This window comes from Guyanagaster necrorhizus (assembly GCF_019112545.1).
Source record: "Guyanagaster necrorhizus MCA 3950 unplaced genomic scaffold BT62scaffold_3, whole genome shotgun sequence".
Lineage (NCBI taxonomy): Eukaryota > Fungi > Basidiomycota > Agaricomycetes > Agaricales > Physalacriaceae > Guyanagaster > Guyanagaster necrorhizus.
The window spans coordinates 180542-203486 of record NW_025064882.1 but is presented as its reverse complement, the minus strand read 5'-3'; the positions used below and the strand labels follow the sequence as shown (position 1 = coordinate 203486).

At 44.6% G+C, this 22945-nt stretch overlaps 5 protein-coding genes across 5 annotated transcripts; 2 read left to right on the top strand and 3 right to left on the bottom strand.

Annotated features, from left to right (window-relative positions):
* Positions 1-413: 413 nt before the first annotated feature.
* Positions 414-12029, bottom strand: BT62DRAFT_1071560 (uncharacterized protein; the record flags this gene model as incomplete). Its single annotated transcript, XM_043178776.1, has 4 exons — positions 11498-12029; positions 10763-11444; positions 9920-10716; positions 414-821 (listed from the first exon to the last, which is right to left on the bottom strand). Exons 1-4 carry the CDS (start codon positions 12011-12013, stop codon positions 414-416), a joined length of 2403 nt encoding a protein of 800 aa, XP_043044444.1. The 5' UTR covers positions 12014-12029.
* Positions 12030-12143: 114 nt separating this feature from the next.
* BT62DRAFT_960474 (uncharacterized protein) lies at positions 12144-15800 on the top strand. Its single transcript, XM_043188557.1, has 6 exons — positions 12144-12473; positions 12560-13135; positions 13183-13842; positions 13896-14550; positions 14599-15317; positions 15372-15800. The coding sequence occupies exons 1-6, from the start codon at positions 12195-12197 to the stop codon at positions 15432-15434; spliced, it is 2952 nt and encodes a 983-aa protein (XP_043044443.1). The 5' UTR covers positions 12144-12194; the 3' UTR covers positions 15435-15800.
* Positions 15801-15907: 107 nt separating this feature from the next.
* BT62DRAFT_1000170 (DnaJ-domain-containing protein) lies at positions 15908-17047 on the bottom strand (the record flags this gene model as incomplete). The annotated part of the gene is made up of 4 exons (XM_043176623.1): positions 15908-16347; positions 16399-16634; positions 16687-16969; positions 17023-17047. The coding sequence occupies 4 exons, from the start codon at positions 17045-17047 to the stop codon at positions 15908-15910; spliced, it is 984 nt and encodes a 327-aa protein (XP_043044442.1).
* Positions 17048-17210: 163 nt separating this feature from the next.
* Positions 17211-18485, bottom strand: BT62DRAFT_1000169 (cobW-domain-containing protein; the record flags this gene model as incomplete). The annotated part of the gene is made up of 5 exons (XM_043176622.1): positions 17211-17765; positions 17818-17995; positions 18046-18180; positions 18232-18295; positions 18347-18485. The coding sequence occupies 5 exons, from the start codon at positions 18483-18485 to the stop codon at positions 17211-17213; spliced, it is 1071 nt and encodes a 356-aa protein (XP_043044441.1).
* Positions 18486-18598: 113 nt separating this feature from the next.
* On the top strand, positions 18599-22818 carry BT62DRAFT_960465 (uncharacterized protein). The gene is made up of 21 exons (XM_043188556.1): positions 18599-18870; positions 18924-18982; positions 19031-19280; positions 19335-19352; positions 19398-19465; positions 19516-19660; positions 19714-19856; positions 19908-20237; positions 20293-20355; positions 20402-21041; positions 21100-21378; positions 21432-21477; positions 21528-21553; positions 21607-21637; positions 21685-21744; positions 21794-21920; positions 21976-22095; positions 22149-22218; positions 22274-22460; positions 22516-22590; positions 22648-22818. The coding sequence occupies exons 1-21, from the start codon at positions 18695-18697 to the stop codon at positions 22684-22686; spliced, it is 2952 nt and encodes a 983-aa protein (XP_043044440.1). The 5' UTR covers positions 18599-18694; the 3' UTR covers positions 22687-22818.
* The last annotated feature ends 127 nt before the right edge of the window (positions 22819-22945 follow it).

The following is a 22945-nucleotide window of genomic DNA, read 5'->3' as shown; positions in this document are numbered from 1 at the left end:
TCAATTTTGAAAGTTGGTGAAGACCAGTGGAGACCTCCACACTACTGATCACCTCACTCACAGTGATGCTCTTGTTGAATGAACAGGCAGTTTTCTTGATCTTGCAGTGAAAGCAAGTCTGCCCTTGACTGGTGCCTTTGGTTACCAGTCATGCATAACACTGTGCACCATCTTGATGATAATACACACAACTCCCTGAAAACAAAAGCTAAGTTAAGCCATGAAAGAAAACCAAGACACTTACTTTCACCATCCAACAATTCTTTGCCCTTTGCTGATCCTGCTACTTTCAACTTTGCCTGCTTTTTGGGGCTAACAACCACCTCTATCCCACTGCCATCCACTATGCTTCTCGATCTGAACTTGTGTTTATAGCCCTTCTCTGCTGGATCTGCTGCCCTTCTCTTTCCTTTCTACACTCTCTTCCTCCTCTCCAGAGTCCCCTCAGATTCCTCAGACTCATCATCCCCCTCAGTCTCCTTGTCCTGCTCATCATCAGACTCTGGAGGTGCATGGCAAGTCACCTTCTTGAAGTGAAGACCAGGGCCAGAACCAAACCATTCTGCCAACACTTGATGCAGCCAGAAATCAACAGCCTCTGCAGAGGTCATTTGCAACCCATCCTCCATAACCATCTGCTCCAACTCTACCTCCTCAGCCTCAACTCTTGCTGCTGCCTCTATGGCCTCTCTCTCCTCAGCTTCCCTCTGAGCCACCTCTCTCAATGCCTCCTCTGCCTCTTTCATCCACCTCTTCACAGCCTGCCAAACCTCCTCCTTCTTCCTCTCCAATTCCTTCCTCTGCTTCTTTTTCCATGACTCCTGAGCCACATGGTCTGCTCAAGCCCTTTCCTTCCACTTCCACTCTCTTTGCCATTCCAAATGGCTCTCCACAGCCTCTGCATATTCTTTCTCCATGATTCACCATTCCAGACAAAATAATTCCTTAGCCTCTTCAGGGTTATCAGGGGTGGATCCTCTCACCAGAGGCTCAGGAGTGTGTGAGTGATGACATAAGCAAAGATAGTGGTTTCAGTTCAAGCTGCAAAACTCCCATGACCATCAACAATCTTCCATGTGGCTCCACTGGCCATTGGGATCTGCACTCTTGAGGGTAAAAACACTAAGGGGGAGATACTGTTACATGCATGCCACTGGCCTCCATGTCACCTCAACCAACCATAAATCCAATCATGCTATCCACTGAACTCTAGCTGCTTCCTATTACCTACTAATTTCATTTCACCATTATCATTTCACATCTGTATTTCACATTGTAATATCTAGACCCCAAACTCGGTAGTGAATACTGACACTGAAACCCACTGGAATCCAACTCAGAATTAGCTACTATTAGTATATAAAGCTATGTACATCATCATAACTACTCAGTTTGAATATCAACTTGGATAAGCCATCTACACTTTGCACTCACTCAACTCCTCTCTACCTTGTCTGTCAGATTCTGCTCTGAAGGATATTCTGGTTCACTTTTCTGATGGAACTCCATTCTGTCCATCTAGATCCTTGGGCTCTAACTCAAGGGTGATATTGCCAATAGCTTCATCAACACCCATGCACTCTGCCATACTCTGCACATGCACTCAAGCTCACTCAATTGGCATGTTCTTAACAGAAAGAAGACTAAGATTAAAGAGATAAAAGACAGGGCTGACCAGTAAATAGTCCTACTGAACTGGCCAAACAGAACAGTATGTCAAATATAGCCACAGGATGGACTAATAATACCTTTGTAGATACAAACATATCTAAATTATATATGCATTTGAATATACCCTTTTCTCTGACTACTGCACACACACCAAAGAGACCATCCACTGAAAAAACTCAACTGCCTACAGGCTGAACAGAAGGAGAGACCTCCACTAAATGACTCAAGCCATTTAATACCAAATAGACTTGGAGAGCCATTAGAGATGCCAGAACAGAAGAAGAGGCTAAAGCTGTACTCAAAAATTGAGCACATAAAATCTGGGCTGAAGAAGTAATTGATGAAATGATTGAAGAAATGTGATAGGCAGAGTGATGTTGGGCTCTTAAATGGCTTGATGAACTCCATGGACCTCAAAAATATATCTGACAAATAAAGACCCCAGAAAGAGACTTAACAATCAGAGCCCAAATTGAAATACTTACAAACTACTCAATATATATGGTGACTGCTCTGATCAATAGTGGCTGCACTAGCAGCTCAATTAACTGAGCCTTTATTGAAAAACATCATCTTCCCACCAGAGTCATGGCTGCCTCTATCTCAGTTTACAATGCAGATGGAACCAAAAACTAAGCCAGTTCAATCACCAAGTTTATCAAAATATAACTCACTATTAGCAATCACTCAGAAAGGATCAACTTAGCCATCACTGACTTGAGAACCAAGAAAGTGTCTTTGAGCCATGATTGGCTTATCTGACATAATCTGTTTGTCAATTAGAAAATCAGACAAATCATTTTTACAGTGTAAATATTGAAAAACCCCTTTCAAACTTCCTGATGAAGATCCTGAGAATCAATAGAATGAAGAGATAGAGAAAGGTGAAACTATACTCACTATTGATATCCAGCAGATGCTGCATGCTTGGGTGGTGCATTATGCCAATGACTTGGTGGCTAAAACCAATACTGAAAAGGAGGAAAAAACATTTGAGAAAATAGTCCCAGAATAGGCTCAGGATTATTGTGATCTGTTCAACAAAGAAAGTTTCAACAAGTTGCCAGAACTCAAACTCTGGGATCATGCAATTGAGCTGATCTCCAATGCTAATGCCAACCTCAATTGCAAAACTTATTCCCTCAGCAATCAGAAACAACAGAAACTTGATCATTTTCTAAAAAAAAATCTCTCCAGCAGATAGATTCAACCATCAAAGTCTCTGGTGGTCTCACCATTCTTCTTTGTCAAAAAGGAGAATGGCAAACTCTAACTAGTACAAAACTATAGAAAACTGAATGAGATGATGATCAAAAACTATTATCCACTTCTGTTAATCTCTGAGTTGATGGACAAGCTACAAGAGGTGAAATATTACACTAAGCTGAATGTTAGGTGGGAGTACAACAACATACAAATCAGAAAAGGTGATGAATGGAAAGCAGCATTCTGAACCAACTAGAGACTGTTCAAGCTTATAGTAATGTTTTTTAGGCTCACTAACTCTTCTGCCACCTTCTAATGGATAATGAATGATATTTTTAAGAACCTCATCACCACTGAAAAGGTGACAATATATTTGGATGACATACTCATCATGTCCAGAAACCAGAAGGAGCACTGGTGATTGATTTGACAGGTTCTTGAACTGATGAGAAAATATAAACTTTTTCTTAAAGCTGAGAAATACAAATTTAAAGTCCTAAAGACAGAGTACTTAGGAGTCATTATCAGTAAAGGAAATATCCAGATAGACCCTATTAAAGTAGCTGAGATAACTGAGTGGCTGACCTTAATGAAAAAAAAAAAACTTCAATCCTTTCTGGAGTTCACCAACTTTTACTGGCAATTCATTCAGGACTACAGCAAGATTGTATGACTGATGACTCAACTAACTGGCAACACCTCATGAAATTGGGGACCTTTCCAACAGGCTGCATTCAATGATCTAAAATAATATTTCACCAAAGATGTTATCCTTGCTATCTTAATATAGGAGGAGAAGTTCTGAGTCAAGGCCAACTCAAATGAGGAGGTCATAGGTGCTATACTTTCTCAGAAACAAGATGAGAGGTGGCAGCTGGTGGCCTTCCTCTCTAAAGCCCTCATAATAACTGAATGAAACTATGAAATATATGACAAGAAACTACTTGCAATAATACTCATCCTGGAGAAATGGCATTATTATCTGATTGGCATCATCCAGACCTTCAAAGTCTGGACAGATCATTAAAACCTCTGATATTTCCATTCCTCTCAAAAGCTTAATCACTGACAGACCTGGTGGATCACTAAACTCTCTCAATACAAGTACACACTACACTATAAGGTCAGGACAGCCAATAAAAAGGCTGATCTGCTCAGTTGACAGGCAGACCATGACTAAGGAAGTAGCAACAATAAGAGAGTGATATTACTGAAGCTCAAACACTTCCAAGTGATGATAATGCCAATAGAGGAGGAGATCTATGAAAAGATCAAGAGTGCAACAAGAGACAATCACAAATGAGACCAATATATAGCCTTATCACTTAACCATGAGTGTGAAATGACAAAGGAGAAAGGATTGATCTGCTATGATAGATGGATCTATATCTCACAAGACCAACAACTTTGTGGTGAAATCATCACTATGTGCTATGACCATATGACTGCAGGCCATCTGGGGATCACAAAACCAAAGAGTTGGTGTTGCAGAAATACTGGTGGCTGAAGATGGGCTAAGACATTGAATGATACATAAAGAGATGTGAAATCTGCTAGTAGAGAAAGACTTCCACACAACTATAAGTGACACCACTTCATCCAAATGAGGTTCCACAGCCACCATGAACTCACATCTTGGTAGATATGGTTACTGGATTACCTGACTGCAATGGCTATAACATGATCATTATTATTGTAGATCAGTTCTCAGAAGTGATCATCCTGATCACATGTTTGACCAAATTGATATTAGAAGAGTGAGCAAAAATTTTATGCAATAAAGTGTATGCCAAGTACAGCATGCCCCAGGTTGTGATCTTCAATTGAGGACCACAATTTGTGTCAAAGTTCCTAGATGATCTCTATTGCCTTCTTAATATTCAGCAAAATGCTTTGATGGTATATTGCCTACAGACAGATGGACAAATGGAGAGAATAAACCAGAAGATTGAGAAATATCTTCAGATATTTATCAACTACTGATAAGATGACTGAGTTGAATGGCTTGCTCTCACTGTCTTTCAATATAACAACAGAGTCTATTCTGCCACTGAGAAGATGCTATTTTTCATCAACTTCAGATGTCACCCCAACATATCACACATAGAATGAGCAGCCACCTCTACACCCATCTCTCATGATTTCACACAAGAGATGTCCAAAATCCATACTGAAACATGAGTTGCCCTAAAGAAAGCAGCAGCTTCTATAAAGAAATAATATAATAAACACTGCAATCTCACACACACATATAACATTAGTGACAAAGTCTGATTGGATATCTTCAACCTTTATCTCTCTCAACCTAAACAGAAGCTCTCTGACAAATGCACTAGCCCTCTCTCTGTCCTTGCTAAAGTTAGCAACTCTGCATACAAGCTGTGACTTCTAGTCAACTGGAAGATTCACAATGTTTTTAATAAATCTCTTCTTTTCTCATATATTGCTCTAGCATTCCTGAATCAGGAGTGTCCTCTACCTCCACCACTGGACCTCATCAACAATAAGAAACACTATAAAGTTAAACAAGTATTAAACTATAAATTACACAAGGTTAAAGCTAAAGAGGGAGGGATTATAACAACAGTGGATTATTTGATCAGCTGAAAAAGCTATAGCCCAGAATCTAATCAATAGATAAATGAAAAATGGATGAATGCTAATGAAGCCATATACAATTATGAATTATCTCTAAATTAAGCCATCAGGATGATGATCTTAAGGAAAGGGTAATATTATGATTTTTCCTATTTTCTTCATATTTAACCCCTATTTGTGCTTAGTCAGAGTGCTTAGGCCAGTGCTTAGGATTATGGGACAGGCTTAGTCATCACAATAAGCTAATCCATCATTATCCTCTGATATAGCAATAAACTTTCAATAATATATAATGACTTTTTGTAGATAATAGTGATGCTTAAGGACAATAGGCACAAAGACCTGGACAAGTACAATAGATAGTAGTATATAAGTAGATAAGCTCTCACTAGTATAACTCCAGCTTTGAGCTAAAGTTTGTTTATACTACTTCACTCTCAAGCCAACTTGTAAAGGCCTTGAAGTATATTAGTCAACAGATACATACAAGTAGACTCTGATGTGACTGTATAAACACAATACAGCATCAGTTTACCATGTGATCTGATCATATATGACTTAGATCTAACATCTATCCTCTCCTTGCAGCATACATTGTGGACTATTCTGAGTAGTGCCTATTAGCTGCTACATGAAAAACAAATGTCCAAAATGCACTGCTTCAGTGAAGAAACTGGGTGATTCAGTCTTCTCTAGAATCCTGAAGATATTATTAGTACTTTCAAAAATGTGTCTGCAGAATTAAAATCACAGACATATGAGAACTGAAGAATTCAATCTGTAAACTCACTTTGGATGGATCTTTCTTACTGCAATATTTTCCAATGCTTTACTCCAGACATTCTCCATCAATTGCATAAAGGCATATTTAAAGATCATTTTATCAAGTGGATGACATCAGTCCTAGATGCTGATGAAGGAGTCAAGCCAGATGAAGAAATAGATCAATTTAAGGCTATGACAAGATATACAAGTCTTTGCCACTTCAAAAAAGAGATATCCTTAGTCACACAGTGGACTAAAAACAAGTATAAGAATATAGAAAAGATCTTCTTGGGTATTATTGCTGAAACAGTGCCATCAGAAGTGACTGTCTATATTCATGCTATACTAGACTTTATCTATTATATCTATTTTAAAGAACACACTAATAAGAGTCTAAAGATGAAGCATGGCATATCTTTTATCAACACAAGAATATATTTCTTGATCCTAATGCTTGCAGCAACTTTAATATCCTAAAGATTTACTCAACTATTCACTATGCAGATGCAATACAGTCTAGAGAAACTGCTGATGGATTCAATATAGAGGCATCAGAATGACTACACATTGATTATGCAAAAGTTGCATGTAACACCTTCAATAAGAAGAAATACATCAAACAAATAATGTAGTGGTTGATATGAAGAGACTATCAAATAGTTTCAGAAGTTTCTTCAGTGGTCAATTGATGACTATATAGAGCCAGAAGGAGATGAGAGAGATATAAATAAAAATAATTATAAGAACAGTAAACAGGCAGATGTGGAAACTGAGTCTAGTCACTTGACTGTTTTGGACAACAACATGAACACATCTAACATATTCTCACTATCCTTGAAATACAGTGAAAGCAAGTTTGCTATTGCAAAAACTCTAGCATACACAAATATTGACATTGTCACTCTTGAAAAACAATTTAGTACTATGAGATTTGTATATGCACTGGAGAGTTTTCTTTGACAGCACTTCAGTAAAGCATCATATAATTTTTGGACATCAGATCCAGCTACATATAATATCTACAAGTGCTTTCATATCTTCATTTCACTAATATCTAAAGTCTCAAAATCAACTGTTATTGATTCTGTATATGCAATGCTCTCACAGTCTGCTCAGAGATACAAAAAAGTAATACTTGCTATGTTTGACACTGTTCTTGCATGAAAAGAGCTGCCTGAAGATGGGATTGATCTATATACACTTGGAACACAAAGTGCATGCTCTAGTCAGTCTATCTTGCTTGACTCTCATTATCCTATTTCAGAGCTACATGTTGCATAAGTATAAGCAATATTTCATCTTCCAGATCAATTTGGCAACTTCTCATACTCTTTTGTCTACATTGAATGGTTTATGCCTCTGCAGAAGCTTGACAGCAATACAGATATATTCAAGATCAGTAGATTGACCACAAATCAACAGCAGAATCCATCTATAATACTTATCACCTATATCTCATCAAGCTGCTATCTGATATCTTATTTGGAGTGTAAAATGGATCCTACATAGACAAGTGAGAATATTCTAAATAACAGCAAGACTTTCTTCATCAACTTATATCTTACACATCTTGATTTTATACTACTACAATATAAATGCAAAATCACTTCACATTGGATACTCTCTTAGTAGACACTCACCCTGCATTAATACATTCTATCTTTTCCTCTTTGTGCAACATTGTGCTTAAATCAGACAGAGACCATCAATAGTCAGATAGCCAAGGCTGGTTCAGAGAAATAAAGAGTTTTTAGTGTATTTTGAGATATGTATCTAATATGCATAATTTATTTGATAGTATGAGATGCTATATACTCTTGGCAGAGAACTACTGAGGCTACTGCATGTACAAATGATACATAAGCCTGGCATATGAGGACATAGTAATTGCCTTTTTTCTGATAGTATCAGATTCCTTGGCATTAATATGGGTGGATCACTGAGAAAGGTTATTGACTTGATTGGTGATGCCACAAAGTAGATTCATAAAGTTTATAGTAAGTGGAGTATTATTAAGGTGATTAGGATTATTGAGAGAACTAGAAGAATTGTTCTTAGGTTCATCTGGACCTTCAGAGCCATCAGAGTTAGGTAGACCACCATTCAGTGCATGAGATGAGCATCATGAAAGTGGAGGTGTTGGTGTATCAGGGCAATCATTATCATCACTATCATCACCATCATTGTTCTGATCTCAGGTTTGTTGAAACAAGTGAGATATGATCAGAGTCTATAAAGGGTCATTTTAATAGTCATCTCAGCTAGTGGATGTGGATGGTTGAGGCTTAAAGAGATTGGGAGTTTCACTGTTGGCATCAGATTGTCAGACAGTAAAAGCACTATGATTGTAGGTTTCTCTATGAGAGTCTTTGGATGGAGCAGAATCCAAGCCAAGCATGTGAGGGTCTTCTTTTGAAGCAGAGGTGAGAATGTCTTCCATGGAGTAAGTCTGATTGGTGGTCATAGAGATGCAGTCAATATTGGTGGGTTCAGTAAATGTAGCAGATATCTAAAATTTTGACTCAAGGGTTTGAGTTTGAATATACTGTTAGAAATGTGCCAATAGAGAACAGACAGAATGCATACAGTGGGGCTGCAGAGTGTGAAGGCCTTAGTGAAGCTATTAGCAATGTTATCTCTGGATTGAAGCCCTGAGACAGACAGAGATCTATGGAGTGAAAAATAAAGTTAGTCCTGTGGAGTCAGAAGTCTATGGACTGGAGATGATAGTTTGACTTGAAGGTCAAACAGAAGGAAGAGGGAGTTGGCTAATCCAAGTTGATATTCAAACTGAGGTATGTACAGGTAATTCTATAACTTATATACTAGTGTGGAGTCTGAGGAATCAGGTTCTAGAGACAGAGCCTATGTCTGTAATATTGTAGCTAGAAGAGTCAGGATCCTGAGGACTCTACCTATTCACTACTATGATAGAATCTAAATGTGATAAATTAAAGATATGAAATTAGAAGATAAAATATAAAATGGAATATAAAATAGAAACCAGAAAACAGAATCTGACAGAGTCTAATCAAATGTGGAGTTGGACAATGGAAGTTGGATTGGAATTGAAGATCCATGGCATGCTCATTACATTTAAGATGAGAAGCCATGATTTGAATAATTTGATGTAAAGCTCAAGAATAGAATAGAGTAAAAGTAATAGAAGCCCCCCAAAAAATGGACAGCCTGAGATGCTGGCTAGTGTAAGAAAAAAAAAAATAGCTGCATATCTCAGCCATCCAGTGTGGTCATCTAACTCAGTGATCTGCCATGTTTGGCACAGCTGCAGTCACCCAAACTCAGTGAACTGCCCCTTAGAGTCCCACTAGAGTCTCCACATTCTAATATCCACCCATTGTACAGTAGATAGAAAGATAGGATTGATCTCTGGTATGCTACTGTATAGATGCAAATATGTAAAGGTGAGGTATAACTAAATTCCACAATGCCTGCATGTCCCAGTCATCAAAAAGCACACCATACATCTGTCTCAGAACACTCCATCTGCATTTGTTCCTGGACTAGACGCACTCAGATGCTGGCTTCCATGAAAGCTGCCAGCATTACCAAGTGTCTCTCTGCTTCCCCCATACATGCTCTGATGTTGTAGAGTATGTAAATGTTGCTGCCCATCCCGAGGAAATAACACAGGCTGCACAGGCATTGTCCATCTCACATCCAGGTCCTCCAAAATCATTTTCAAGTTCCGCATGAACTTCGTCCTTCGCACCCACCGCCCGCCCCAATCCTGCCAGTTCGGTCGGTGCTCCATGGCCACAATCAGCTGGATCAAATTCTGGTACTCCATCTTGTCAATGTTGAGATCCATGCCGCTCCATTCACGGTTGTTCTCTGACACGTATGACTTGATACGTGTCCGAATCTCTTCAATCACCGGTAAAGGAGTGTTGTACGCTATCTGGATGTTCGTAGTTTCCCACATACTGTTCGATCGTCGGAGATTGTGGATCAGCTTGGAGGACGCAAGAAGGGAGTTGGGCGCGATGATCTCTTGCCCGTCGACTCGGCGAAAGGTGGTACTGAACAGTCCGAATTCACGAACCATGAGCACTTGGTCATCTATCATAACTAGATCACCAACGTCAAAGACATGTGTGGAAAAGATGAAGATGAGGGAAGCAAACAGCGTCGCGGCTGCGTTTCCAAAAACGAAGGAGAAGCCGAGAATAACGGTCGCTAATGGGACAAGCGATTCGAGCGTGTTGGATTTGTTAAATATGAGGAGACAGCAGAATATGATACCGACAAGAGAGCAACATAGTAAAACTGCGTCCAGTTTGGTTACAGCTGAACCAGCATCCTTGAGGGAGGCAATGAGCGATTTGCGCTCGCGGTAGATGCGCTGAACTGCTTCGCGCATCTCCCGTTTACTAATGTCACCATTGCCGTCCTTGTCAAAGAGTGCAAACGCAACAGTAGCCTCTTGCGTACTCCGGAAATACGGATAAAAATCTGGAGCCAAGTGAGATATTATCCGACACGTAATGGGAGTTATGACCTTCAACAATTAAATAATCTCGATCAGGATCAACATCATTGAGACTGCGGAAGAGCTTGCGGGCGAGCTTTCGTGCCGAGTGGAGTCCCCCCAGATCACCTTCACGGTTAAATTTGGAGTTTTTGAGCGCAACTTGGCCGATAGCGTCACCGACTTGATCAATGGCGCCGCCGACCTGATCCACAATGACGCTGGGCATGAAAGATTTGCGCTTGCGACGTCGCCGAGCAGTCCGGGTGGCGGTTATAAGCTTCTCCCTGTGAGCATCTATCTCATTGCCATGTCCCAACTGGCTTGGGTTCTGATTGTGTCCCCGCGGCGCAGCATTGTTCAGATCTACACTCGTCCCAGGACTCTTGTGCACCCGCCTCTTCGGATGCTTATTCCCGAGACCAAAAACAGGCTGGGCATTGGAGAGCCTATCCAACGCGCGAAGACCCAACTTGTTCTCCGTCAGGCGATCCGCCAGGGCCTTCTGATGGAAATTGATGGCAACAAACTGAAGGAAAACCTTCTCAGCAAGGATTATGATACCAGCGGAGAATAAGGCCTGCATAATTCGATTGATAATGACCCAATAGTTGCCAGCTGGCTTGTATAAGGTGCGTATAACGGAAAGCGCGATCCAGGCCCAGGAAATATCGAGTGCTAGTTTGACCCAGCCCTGAACGGCGAGTGCAAGCTAGACATGCGGTGTGGTCAAGGAAGGATGCGACGTGACGAAATAGGAAATACCTCTATCTGCATTTTCGACCGCTCCAGCTGTCCTCCAAAGAGAACTATCAGGCCTACGATGAGCCGAGGAATGGCATCGACAACCAGATAGGTCCCACATGCGGCTGCCCATATCACGGTGAACCACAGACTCCAGACGTGGACCTGCATACGCACGCTGCTGGGGATGGCCTTGAAGCGCAGCTGGACGACAAGCAGGGGTGTGATAAGGATAGCACACCCTAATATCCCGATAACGAGTACTCGGACCCAGCGAGATAGCTTGATGAAGGCAAGATAGATAACACGTCCACGCTTGGCCTTAACGCCATCGCTGTTCTTGGGGCCAGACGAGTCATCGTCAGACCAATTGAACTCGTCGGAAGTATGGGTAGCAGTGGTATCCGAGTCGGTGGACGCCCGCGTCGACGTCGAGGGCTTTTTCTCGTGTTCATTTGTAGGCGAGCTGGATGTGGTAGCCACCGGGGCATAGTCGCGGGCAAGAGGGGTTGTCGGTGGTGGACTCTCCCTGCCCATGGTAAGCAGAAGATGGCGATGGCGAGAGGCTCAGGGAGCCTGTTGGAAGCGGGCCGAAATATTTTAAATCTCCGAAGAAATATATTCATATTCCGACAGCTGCACGTGGGATGGTAATACCACCCGAGCACGTCGTGCCATACAGCGTGCTCAGGCCTTCGCCTATCGATCGGTAGCAATAATGCTCTCCAACCAGCTGCCAAGTACCAACCAGCAGCTGCCTGGTGCCGTGCCGTCGTCATTGCAGTCTGCTCTCCAGATGAATCCGCCCCCACCAATGCCTATCAAACAGTCATCGCCAAACCAGGAAACGCCACCAACATCGACCCCGACAGCAGGTGCTAAGCGAAGACGAAAAAACGAAGGTGGAAACGAGGATGGACCACAAGGACCAAGCGAACCTCGTCGACTACGCCGATCGCACGAAGCTTGTGCTAGATGTAGAGGGAAGAAAATTAAGGCAAGTCCCGACTGCTGGCATTTGCCGTCGGTGTCGCCCGGGGCAGCCCAGCAGCGTACTGAGCTGACACTCTCTTTTCTCTTCAGTGCGATTCAAAACATCCACGATGCACTGCCTGCGCTACTGCTGGTGTCGAGTGCAACCAAGAGGACCGTCACCGTCAAACACTGACCCCCAGAGGGTATACTGAGCGCATCGAGCTCCAGCTTGCACAATGTGAAGCTCTACTGAAGCGACATCTGCCTGGATTTGCCTTGGAGAATCTCGAGGAATTCCTTGCGAGAGATGGTATCGACATCGGCGGCCCAGCCACCGCAGCGTTTCAGCTGAGCTCATCACCATTGCGCAACTCGTTTCGTCCAGAACAGCCTGTTCCACCTGGTGGGCCGCCAAAGGGATACCCTCTCTATCCGCCCCCGCCCGGTATGCTGCCTCCGCCGCCAGGTTATCCGCCTCATGGTATGATGCCGTATCCGCCGCCGGGCCCGTATCACCCCTCCCAGATGCCGCCAATGCCGGGTCCACCCTACAACCCCCATATCCACCCTGCATTCCAGCAGCATCCTCAGTATCTAACGGCAGAGGTTGTCGAACAAGGGCGCACCGTCACAACTGATATCAAAGGTCAGGATCCCAAATCCAATGACATGTCCAACACCCAGGTAAGCTCTGTGCACGCCGTCTCTGAATCTCTCTCATCGTAACTTAGTCTCTTGCCAAAAATTTCGGTGTTTCCGCTGCGATTGTCAGCGATCTCAAGTTAGGCCCAACGCATATCGATAGGGAGGACCTTGCCGTTGGGTCCAACGGCTTAAGCTCAGGCAGAGACCGTTCTATTGGAGAGACCTCTGCTCCCCGTGATACGGCAAACTGGCGTACAGTGTCCGTCAGACGCAACTCCAATGCTTCTCTGAACTCACCTCGTCTTCCTCTCATTTCCCGAAGCTCTGATCCATCCTCCATCGATGTATGGCTGCCTAAAGACCGTGCGATGGTCCAGCAGGTCGTAGACGTCTACTTCACCCGTCTCAATGTGCACCGTCCTGTCTTCTTCCGCAAGGTGTTTGAAAAGGCGCTGGATGACCTTTATGCAGAGCGTACCATCACCCACGATCCGGGATTCATTTGTAGTCTATACCTTGTGCTGGCACTGGGAACCCTAAGCGAGATATCTAACCGGTCTGCCAAACTTGATGTAGATGCCGACGATCCCATGAGCTCGGGTGCCACCAGACCCAAAAGCTTTGCTCCTGACTGGCCAGAGCACGATGAATTTTTTGAACGTGCGCTAACCGTAAAGCCCGATCTCAGGGTAACTATCTCCAGTCTGCAAGCGCTCATACTCTTGCACTGGTATTTGTATACAGAAGTACGTTTTCTATTCAATTAATATTTGTATGCCGTTGACACGCCAGTTCCTAGCGTCAAGGACGTACCTTGTGGCGTCTAGTAGGAAGCCTTGTCCGTCTTGCCATAGAGCTTGGACTTCACCACGACCCCACCACTCAGCTTAATCCCGCTACTCAGATGAATCCTAACAGTCAACAGTGCATCTTCTCTGAGGAAGAGAGCCAATTGCGCATTCGACTGTGGGGCATTGTGTTAGTTCATGACCGCGGAACATCCCTTCTTCTCGGTCGTCCGCTGGCCATCGCGCCTTCTGACGCCAATACACCTCGTCCGTCTCGCATGTCTTCGGCTGCGCGACTCTCTGGGTTGGGTGAGGACTTCAGCGAACACTTTGATCTCTCCCACCCCGTCGCGGAAATACAAGCCGATATCATCAATTCACTGTACTCCCCTTCGCGACAGAGTGGTGATACTATTATGCGAAATGCTACTCGAATTATCAAGAGCATGGTCGAGTTCCGGCGCGGGCTACCGGACAAATATAAATATTATTTCTCTGGTACGGATGATTGGCCAATGGAGCGAAAAAGTAAACTCGTGCAAGAGATTACTGAGGACGAGGGTCTGACGCTGCTCAAAATTGGTATATCCCGAATTCTTCTACTTCGAGCGCTATTCAGCTTGAAGGAGCTCACGTATGCCCAGCGCAGGAAGGCTCTGGTGGACGGTAAGTTGTCCTCCATTCTCCCAATTAACGATATTAATTGAGATCTAGCTATCATCACGTCGCACAATACGATCATAGTTCACAGTCAACTCATTCGATACCCAGATATTGCCTTCTTCACCTCACCTATCCCACTCCACATCGCTGCCATGGTTATCCTGTATGGCCATATGTCAAAATGTGATAAGCTTCCTCGTCACACCGCCCTGGAGGATGTATGGCTTGCTTTGGACATGCTTCCTCGATTCCGCTGGCGATGGGAGCGTAAAGATGTCAACGGTGGCCATCCTTTAATCGCCAAGCTAGCTGAACGAGTCCTGGAAGCCAATCTCCACCAAGTTGGGCCCGCGACTCATCCTGTCTTATTAAGTGAAGCCGACTGGGATGAGGATACTGTGCTAAAGAGCCCCAATCTTACCAAGAGTCAGCAGAATACCCCCACTCTCTCCACGGCGGCGTACGGGACTGGTCCCCAAAATGGTGCGGCGTATAGCCCACAACAACGGCAGATGAACGGTGGTTCGATGAATGGGACCACGCCTCCGGGAAAAAACGCGCCTATGCCTGATTGCGGGCATATGTTCTACCCATTCTATCCGGAGGCGGGGCAAAGTGAAGTTAACAGTGCGGAGGGCCATAATCATCAGGACTACAGCCAGCTCTTGGCCGTTGCTGCTGTACCTCCGTCACAGGACTCGTATATGTCCGAAGAGCGAGATGGTGCTGTTCAAAATGAACAAGGGATGTGGATACAGAATATGCCTCAGGTGGGTCACAATTGATGGCCGGAGTTGACCATGAACTCATCTCCTTTCGTCTAGCATCATTCTCCTTCCCATAGGAATGGATCTATGTCGACATATGCGATCCCGCCCCAGGCATGAATGTTATCGTTTTCAAGGTAATTTTGCGTTTACGTGTAAATTGTATGTCTTTAGTTTTTTTATTCGTCATAACCGGATGGGCATACACCCTCCTTTCCTGTTACAATATCTTTCTTATCCAGTATGTACCCCGCTATCCCCTCTCAGCGCGATGCTTGGATGTAATATTATGTTCAGGCGCGCTGACATGTACCTTTGTTATTCTGTCTTTGCCTGTACTGCCTAAAGTACTTACCAATTATGATGCAGTTTGCCTTTGCGGTTGGGACAACCTATAAGCCACGAGCCAAACAACATTTAAACGAGGATGTGCTATTGAACAACGTATGCCTACACACACTTCTACTTGTAAAACTACATATAAATACAATACAGGGGAATGTCTAATTAGATAGAGTAATGGGGATCATAAATACCGGATACAGTGGTTAACCAAGAGAAACAAGCTGAATGAACGCGATTTACGATACGCCCTATAGGATCTTCTCCATTCTTGCTAAAGCAACATCGACACCTCGGATCAGTAAGGTGACTTTACTGGGGAGTATTGCGGCAGCAGCATGATCTGCGTCTGTGGCGCCGTAAGCGATATTTTGATCCGTTATGGCTTTTTCTACGGCTATGGGAAGACGGAGGGTAATGCGTGCGAGCCGTACGGTGAGACGAGAGCGACCGAAAAGATCAAAGTAGGACAGTTGGCGAAGAGCGTGTTGGATCTCCAGAAGACGACAGAGTTCGTTGTGAAGCACGTATATGCACGTCCGACAGGCTACAACAGGATTAGAATCTATGAAAGTAAGTTCGCTAGGATTCATACTCAAGGCGCGCTGTCGGATCCGCTGGAGAGTCAGGAGAACCGAATTTATACCATCCTCGCGTAAACTGAGGGCTGGATTGATATCATTGATAGCTTCTGTGATATCGGTGAGACGCGACCATGATTATGAGAGATCGTGATACATACTCAGGAGCGTGCGAATGACTTCGAGGTCTCCGTCGAGGAAGTCGTTGAAAACGCCTATCACCACACTGCGAAAAGTTTCTTCCGCATGTCCAGCAGGATGTGCAGAGAATACGTCGTAGGTAGATGAGGGAGGACGTGAATCATATAAGCGTTTTGAGGAAGGTTTGCTGAGAATATCATATGCCACAGCCACTTTCTGAAAAGCAAGGGTGGCGTTGGCTTCCGAAGGGAATTTACTATCAACACGTCGTTAACGGCATGGAGAATCATCATGTTGAATGTACGAACTCTGGATGGCATGCACGACTGCGAGAGAGATAAGCGCGACGAAGGGCCACCTTATCGAGGTTGGCTGCCTTGGCAATGCCCAAGACTTTGTATAGGTCATCGTTCTTCAAGACTTCCTTGAGCGTGTCGTCGCGACCGGGGTCTGCAGAGTGCAAGGTCGGATATGATTTATCGGTGACCGGTAGGCCTGAAGGCTCCGCTGTCCATGTCAAATATTTTCGTTCGTAGTTTTCAATGTCTCTATCTTCTTCTTCATCCACAGGTAAGTGAAAGTAGGTACTGGCTGCAAGCATAAGATGCTCAGAAAATGCTCGAAGGCGAAGAAAAAGCACGTACCTGTGGATAAAGCGTAGGAGAACATGGTGTATAAGGCCAAGGGCCACACCGGAAGGTGGAAAGAGGAGTGCTGTGGGAATCAGTAATTCCTGGAGAGAGAAATCTGACATGTGAATTCCAAAAGCACGTGATCAAATATCATACGGAAGCTGTTAAGGTGTCTAGACATTTGCGGATCGTCCCTCGGACTACCCGATCGTAGCACCCAGAGCAACGGCGAATGCTCTTACTGCCCTCTTCACTCCACCCCGTTCTCCCATAGCCGTCAGCTGGATAACTGCCTTTACCGTGTGTTTCCCCCTCAGGACGGTCAACTCATGTCGCCCAAATGCCCAGTTTAATATGTATACGTCCTTCGCAGAGTCGAAGCGTACGAATCCTTTCACCCTCCACACCCTCTCCTTCGACAGAGAATTCAGCGCCGTCTGTAGCTGCTCATGTGTAATACCTTCCTTGGACTCGGTGATAACTTCTTCGTCAGCATGCCCAGGTGCATGGGAATCACAATGGTGTACTGGTTCGTCGGCTCCCCGCAGAATTGTCACAGTCTCAACTTCATCTTGGTGCGCCACGTCCTTGTAGTCTTCCTCTCCCATGAAAAGCTTCGTCTCTAAGCCAAAAATCAGCTTGGGGTCTACGCCCTCCTTTCCTTGGCATCTAATTTTGGGGGTAAGGTCATTCAACGTCCCCAAATGGTCTAACACGATATCTAACTGTCGCTCCGAGACATGTTCCCATTTGTTCTGCAGAAACTCGTGTCAATCGATAATAGAAATGATATGTCGGGTGACTCACGATAAGGATCATGTCTGTATAATTGGACTGCATTTTTGCAGTCGGTGAGGAATCTTCGTAACCCGTAAAGTTTTCTGCATCTATTACTGTAATGATGGCATCTAATCTAAGACCCCCGCAGGTCTCACGTTCCAACTCGCGTATCTGGAATGCCAGCGTCGTGGGGAAGGCTGACCCACTACAGCGGATATAAATTTCAGTTCACCTAAAAGTTTTCACATGACGCACGAGCATTCAATTATGATACGGTCGGGCATATATTTATCTGTTGTTTCGGATGAATCACACAGCTGATGGATATTCCCATCCTCACCTTTAATCTCTAGTAACGCATTCTGCATCTGGCCGACTAGGACACAGCACCTGTGTTACCGTTTGCTTTAGGATCAAGCTAATTGTGCAAATATTGCTCACATGCAGCCATTAAGTATTTCGCTGACAGCGGTCAGACTGGATTGTGCTGCCAATTTGCTGTCCACTAGAAGTTATCTCAGATACGGAACGGCGGTCTGAAAAATGAGTGATCTACCTTCAACGTCACCAAATTCATTCTTCAGCAGAACAACCTTGTAGTCCGAAGGGAGCTGAGGCAGCAAAGAGAGGATAAGTGTTGTTTTTCCAGCCCCAAGGAATCCAGTGATGACGGTGATGGGAATGAACGGGGCCATGAGCTCGACTTCAAAGTCCGAGTCGCGACATGTTCGATGATGCCTAAATGGGAAGGCCGATCATATGACGTCTCGTAATTCCGCTCACGTCACCTTTTATTGATCACCTGTGACAGACGAGTCCCATCGAACCGACGAGACTTGACTGCACTGCTCTTTCCCCGATATCAACCGTCGCCAGGACGCGACGGTCTCCTCCTCCTCCTCCCATGTCGAGCACCAATTTCTCTATTCAGGCGTCGCACGTTGCTCGCGCTCATACGTGCTTGGCGGCCGCCGCGTTCTTGAGCGCTCTGCTCATCGGATCCCTTTTGCATTACAAGAAAATTGTGAAAAATGGTGTTGCCGGCTACCCTCAGGAATGGTTTCCGTCGGTCTCTGCAACGTGAGTGCTTCTCTGGCTGTCATGACCGACGTCGGTGAGCTGACTGCAGCCAGTATCGGAGATTGGTACCCGGAACGAAACCTGTTCCAGATACTCATCGCCTTGACGTCCGGTACGATGCCATCATCCCTCTTCTGTCCTACACTCACGGCGCGTCTAGGACCTCGCTTTGGACTAGTAGCTGCCCAGTATCTGCTGCACCGGTCATCTCAGTCGGCACTGCCGGTTCTCGTGTTCGTCTTTGGCTTGGTTCGGACACTATCGTGTGGTGGATGGGTGTACGTCACGTCCAGCGATGACCACGACGTACATGATTTCTTCATGATCACCTATATGGTTTGCAACATACCGTGGATGCTTGGTGGTATTGCTTGCACTCCCACGCAGAGTACGCTAATACGTAAGAAACGGCGAGTAATAAGACTTGTCGGCAGAGGTATTCATGTCTCACGAACGTAATACAGATGCATTATCGCAACGGCGTAAGTTGAGAACTTGCATGCTGTCTCTGTTCTGATTCAAAACAGGTTCTTTGTATCAATTATCCCCCTCGTGTACTTCTTCATTCAGCACAAAGTTCACCGAATCCCTGGAGGTATCCCTCTTTTTTGTCGCGCTATTCTTCTTGTTGATACGCCCTTATAGCATATACGCGCTATAGCTTCTTCGAGTGGGGTCTCATCTTCTTCGATGTCTTTTATGATTCCATAGCGGAGGCGGAGTTCAAGGATGCCGCTCTTCAAATTTCCCTTAACTCTCTGATAGTTAAGGATCAGAACCACGAAGAAATGTATCACCGTCTTCATCGACTTGCTTAATGTTGATTTGCTGATCTTTGTCCAGTCGCAATGGAACTGTGGTTCCTGTCAAGGAGAACAAGATCACATCTGTTTCAACCCTTCCTCTTGACCGCGAGCCTGTATCATTTAAAATGTTGACTGTGGTTCAAAATCCTGTTGTAAGCCTTATATCCGACGTTTACTTATGTGAGCTCAGTATCCTCGGTCTGCATTGACTCTCCATCTCATTTTCGCCAGCATATGTATTTTGGTCAGTATTCACGTCCCTGACACCAACGCTTTTCTACTTCTCCGTTTGGGAGTTGGGAATCGCCGGTCATGAACTCACGCTGCTGTCTGTTCTCTCACCGTTCCTTCTGTCTGTGTCCCCCCTTCTTCGTTGGGCAAGAACACGGCCCGCCCAGATATTTCTACATTTCTTGTCATTATTTGGCTTGGCAGCGTACCTCCTGCAAGAACCTCTGCAACGCCTGTTTGTAGTCTCATTCGCCACATCGATGGCTGTTCTGAGACAAACAGCTGATTGGGCTGCTTCTGATGAATACGCTGTTGGATATCAAAGTATAAGTGAGCCCTGATGCGCCCAGAAAATTTCCTTTATTGTTATGAACCTTCTTTGCAGCTACAGGCCTTGGCTTTATGCTGTCGTGTTTATTGAAACACGCAAATCATTCGAACAATCCAGGTATGCTTTTCCTCCTTCACTGGTAATGTTTCTTACGGTCGTGCAGTTTGGCCGTTCTTGAACGAGCATTCGGGGGGCTACAACAAAGCAGGCATCCTTTTTGCGCTCCTTTGCCTCCTAGAATATTTTTTTCGACAGTCTTTTGAACAGCGAGCCACAGCCCAAGTTGCCACTTCACGAGCAAATCGTTGGCTGTTCGGTGCTATATCATTGGGTAGCCTGATTTTTACTTTACACACTCTGTTCTCCGATCCAAGCACAACGATTGCGTGGTCGTGGACCGGTTACGAGAACGGACGGCCCAGAGGTCCACAGCCGCATCTTCATGGCTCTCTAACCCTTGTTTTCCAGTCTGTAGGTTTATTCACCGCAATCCTCTTGTCTTCTGATGCTGGTAAACGGTACAACTTTACGACGCATCCTCTTTGGCTGGCTTTTGGCGCCGGCTCTTCATATGTGATGTATCGATATCGCAACTGGTTAGGGTACAGTGGAGGATTGGGCCTAGCCTTTTTCGTCATGTCGACTATTCCGGCCATTTTGCAGTTGGCTGCTGTTACGGGAAAAGTGGCCAAGACATATTTCACAGCTATGCTGGTTTACGTCCTGCTTAGCTTAGCAAGTGTGTGGACTGTTGCCTATGCCTTTGTTCCAGGTGGCGTGTATCTGAGGGAAAGATCGGACCTGTGAGCTTCGACTGTGATTGAATTCTTCACACCTCCAGTATATTCAATGTTGTACCAGGGTCTTAATCGCGCAAATGATGGGTCTTTCTCTGTCGTTTGTCCCGCCAAAGGGAATACCCCAGCCTGTAGTGATGGCATCTGTTCGGACCTACGCTTTTCTGCTCCTCGGTTGCATTTCCATGTTATCAGTGCTTGCAACATTGTGTAGGATGCCTTCTTCGGCCATACAACCATGGAGGGCTGGCCCGAGAGTCTTGCGCACAGGTATCTGGACCTTGCATTTCGGAATCGATAATGCAGGTCGTGATAGCCAACGGCGGGTGCGAGACGTGATAAGGTGCTGCTCTTAAGTTCGATGGGGATCCTCGTGCTATACTGACACTCCCAAAGAGATTTAGAACTTGACGTCGTCGGCTTTTTGGAAACGGATTTACATGTAGGTTTCTAACACGCTAAATCCTCGTGCGCCTAATCAGAACATCGTAGCGAACGGTGTTTGGTAACCGGGACTTGTGAGTTATCTATTATGATATTATAGAATTGAGCTGTACTGAAAATCTCATAGAACTAGGGTCATCATAGAAGACCTGGGTTATGTATGTATTTTTCTCTATGGCCAAGATTAATACTAACATATACATAGAACGTAGACATTGGTCCAGGGCCAAATTCTCATACCTGGGGTGCTGTGCTATTGTCCAAGGTATCATCGAAATGCCTTGTATTTCGGTTAGCTGACACTATGAATACAGTTCCCAATCATCAACTCGACACATCACCTGTTACCCTCTCCTCACGGCGAGCTCGCACCTGCAATTGAAGCCGTGCTCGATGTTTTCGGCACCTATATCACGGTTGTAGTATCTCATAATGGACAAGGTGGGCGCAGCTGTGGCATACCTTATTGTTTGTGGTGTAGACCAGTCAATCACAGAGGAAGATCCATTGGATCGTGAGCTCCAGAGCAAGGAGCTAGCTCGCATCATGGCGTCATCGTATCCTAAACCGGTTATATTCCTTGGCTATGTCGTGACAAAGCCCGGAGCCTCACGTCGTAAGCTTCATAGATATATTCTCAAAAGAACTGCCCACGTATTGCATTTGCAGCGAGTCCTTATGAGATTTTGACTGTTGACGGTCGAATGCATGATATCGACGAAGAGGATGACGATCGATGGTGAGCTATATATATATTGTTCGACTTCATGTTAATGCAAGGACCGTCAACCTAGGTGCGAGTATATACTCTACCGAGGTGTTTACCGCACTTCATATGCTCGAGTGTCCCGGGGCAGTATCACAGACACAGAGCTTCAGGTCGGACAATTTATATTGCCCAGACATGGTAGAACTGTCGTCAACGACACACACGAAGCGCAGTATCTACGATCCCATAAGGAAGATCTTCCAGAAGAACACGTTGGTTTCTTTGTCAATGCATGACTTGCAATGCTGATGTCTTCTTTACAATTAGTGGTTCCCAATGGCGTACTACGGAAACAAAAGGCAAGGAGGTGTAAATGGCCATTTCTATCATGTGTTCGATACGGTAGGTTGCGAGTTTCGTCGCTGCTCGTCGGTCTTGCCTAATGTATACTACTCCCAGCCTTTGTATTACCAGATTCCAGAGGACGCTGTATTATGATGACACCGTATCTTAAATTCGCGCTCTGACTGTTTTGATTTTGCTTTACGAATTATTTGCATTGTTGTTTTCCTAGGTACCGACCGTATTATGTAATTATACCCAATGCAATGCGATGACAGCCCTTCTCAGATATGCGTGAATCCTCGTTAGTTGAGGAAACCATTCATCTGTTGGAGTACCGGCGTACAGGACGGCAAGTGTAAGCTACTCGATGGGCAAAATGCAATGATCCACTAACATAATTACAACACAGCCG

Coding starts and splice junctions, on each gene's coding strand:
- BT62DRAFT_960465 (XM_043188556.1), top strand. CDS start 18,695: ATGTCGAGCACCAATTTCTCTATTCAGGCGTCGCACGTTGCTCGCGCT. Junction 19,466..19,515: donor AGTTCACCGAATCCCTGGAG/GTATCCCTCTTT, acceptor ACGCCCTTATAG/CATATACGCGCTATAGCTTC. Junction 20,238..20,292: donor TGTTGGATATCAAAGTATAA/GTGAGCCCTGAT, acceptor CCTTCTTTGCAG/CTACAGGCCTTGGCTTTATG.
- BT62DRAFT_960474 (XM_043188557.1), top strand. CDS start 12,195: ATGCTCTCCAACCAGCTGCCAAGTACCAACCAGCAGCTGCCTGGTGCC. Junction 13,136..13,182: donor ATGACATGTCCAACACCCAG/GTAAGCTCTGTG, acceptor ATCGTAACTTAG/TCTCTTGCCAAAAATTTCGG. Junction 13,843..13,895: donor ACTGGTATTTGTATACAGAA/GTACGTTTTCTA, acceptor GCCAGTTCCTAG/CGTCAAGGACGTACCTTGTG.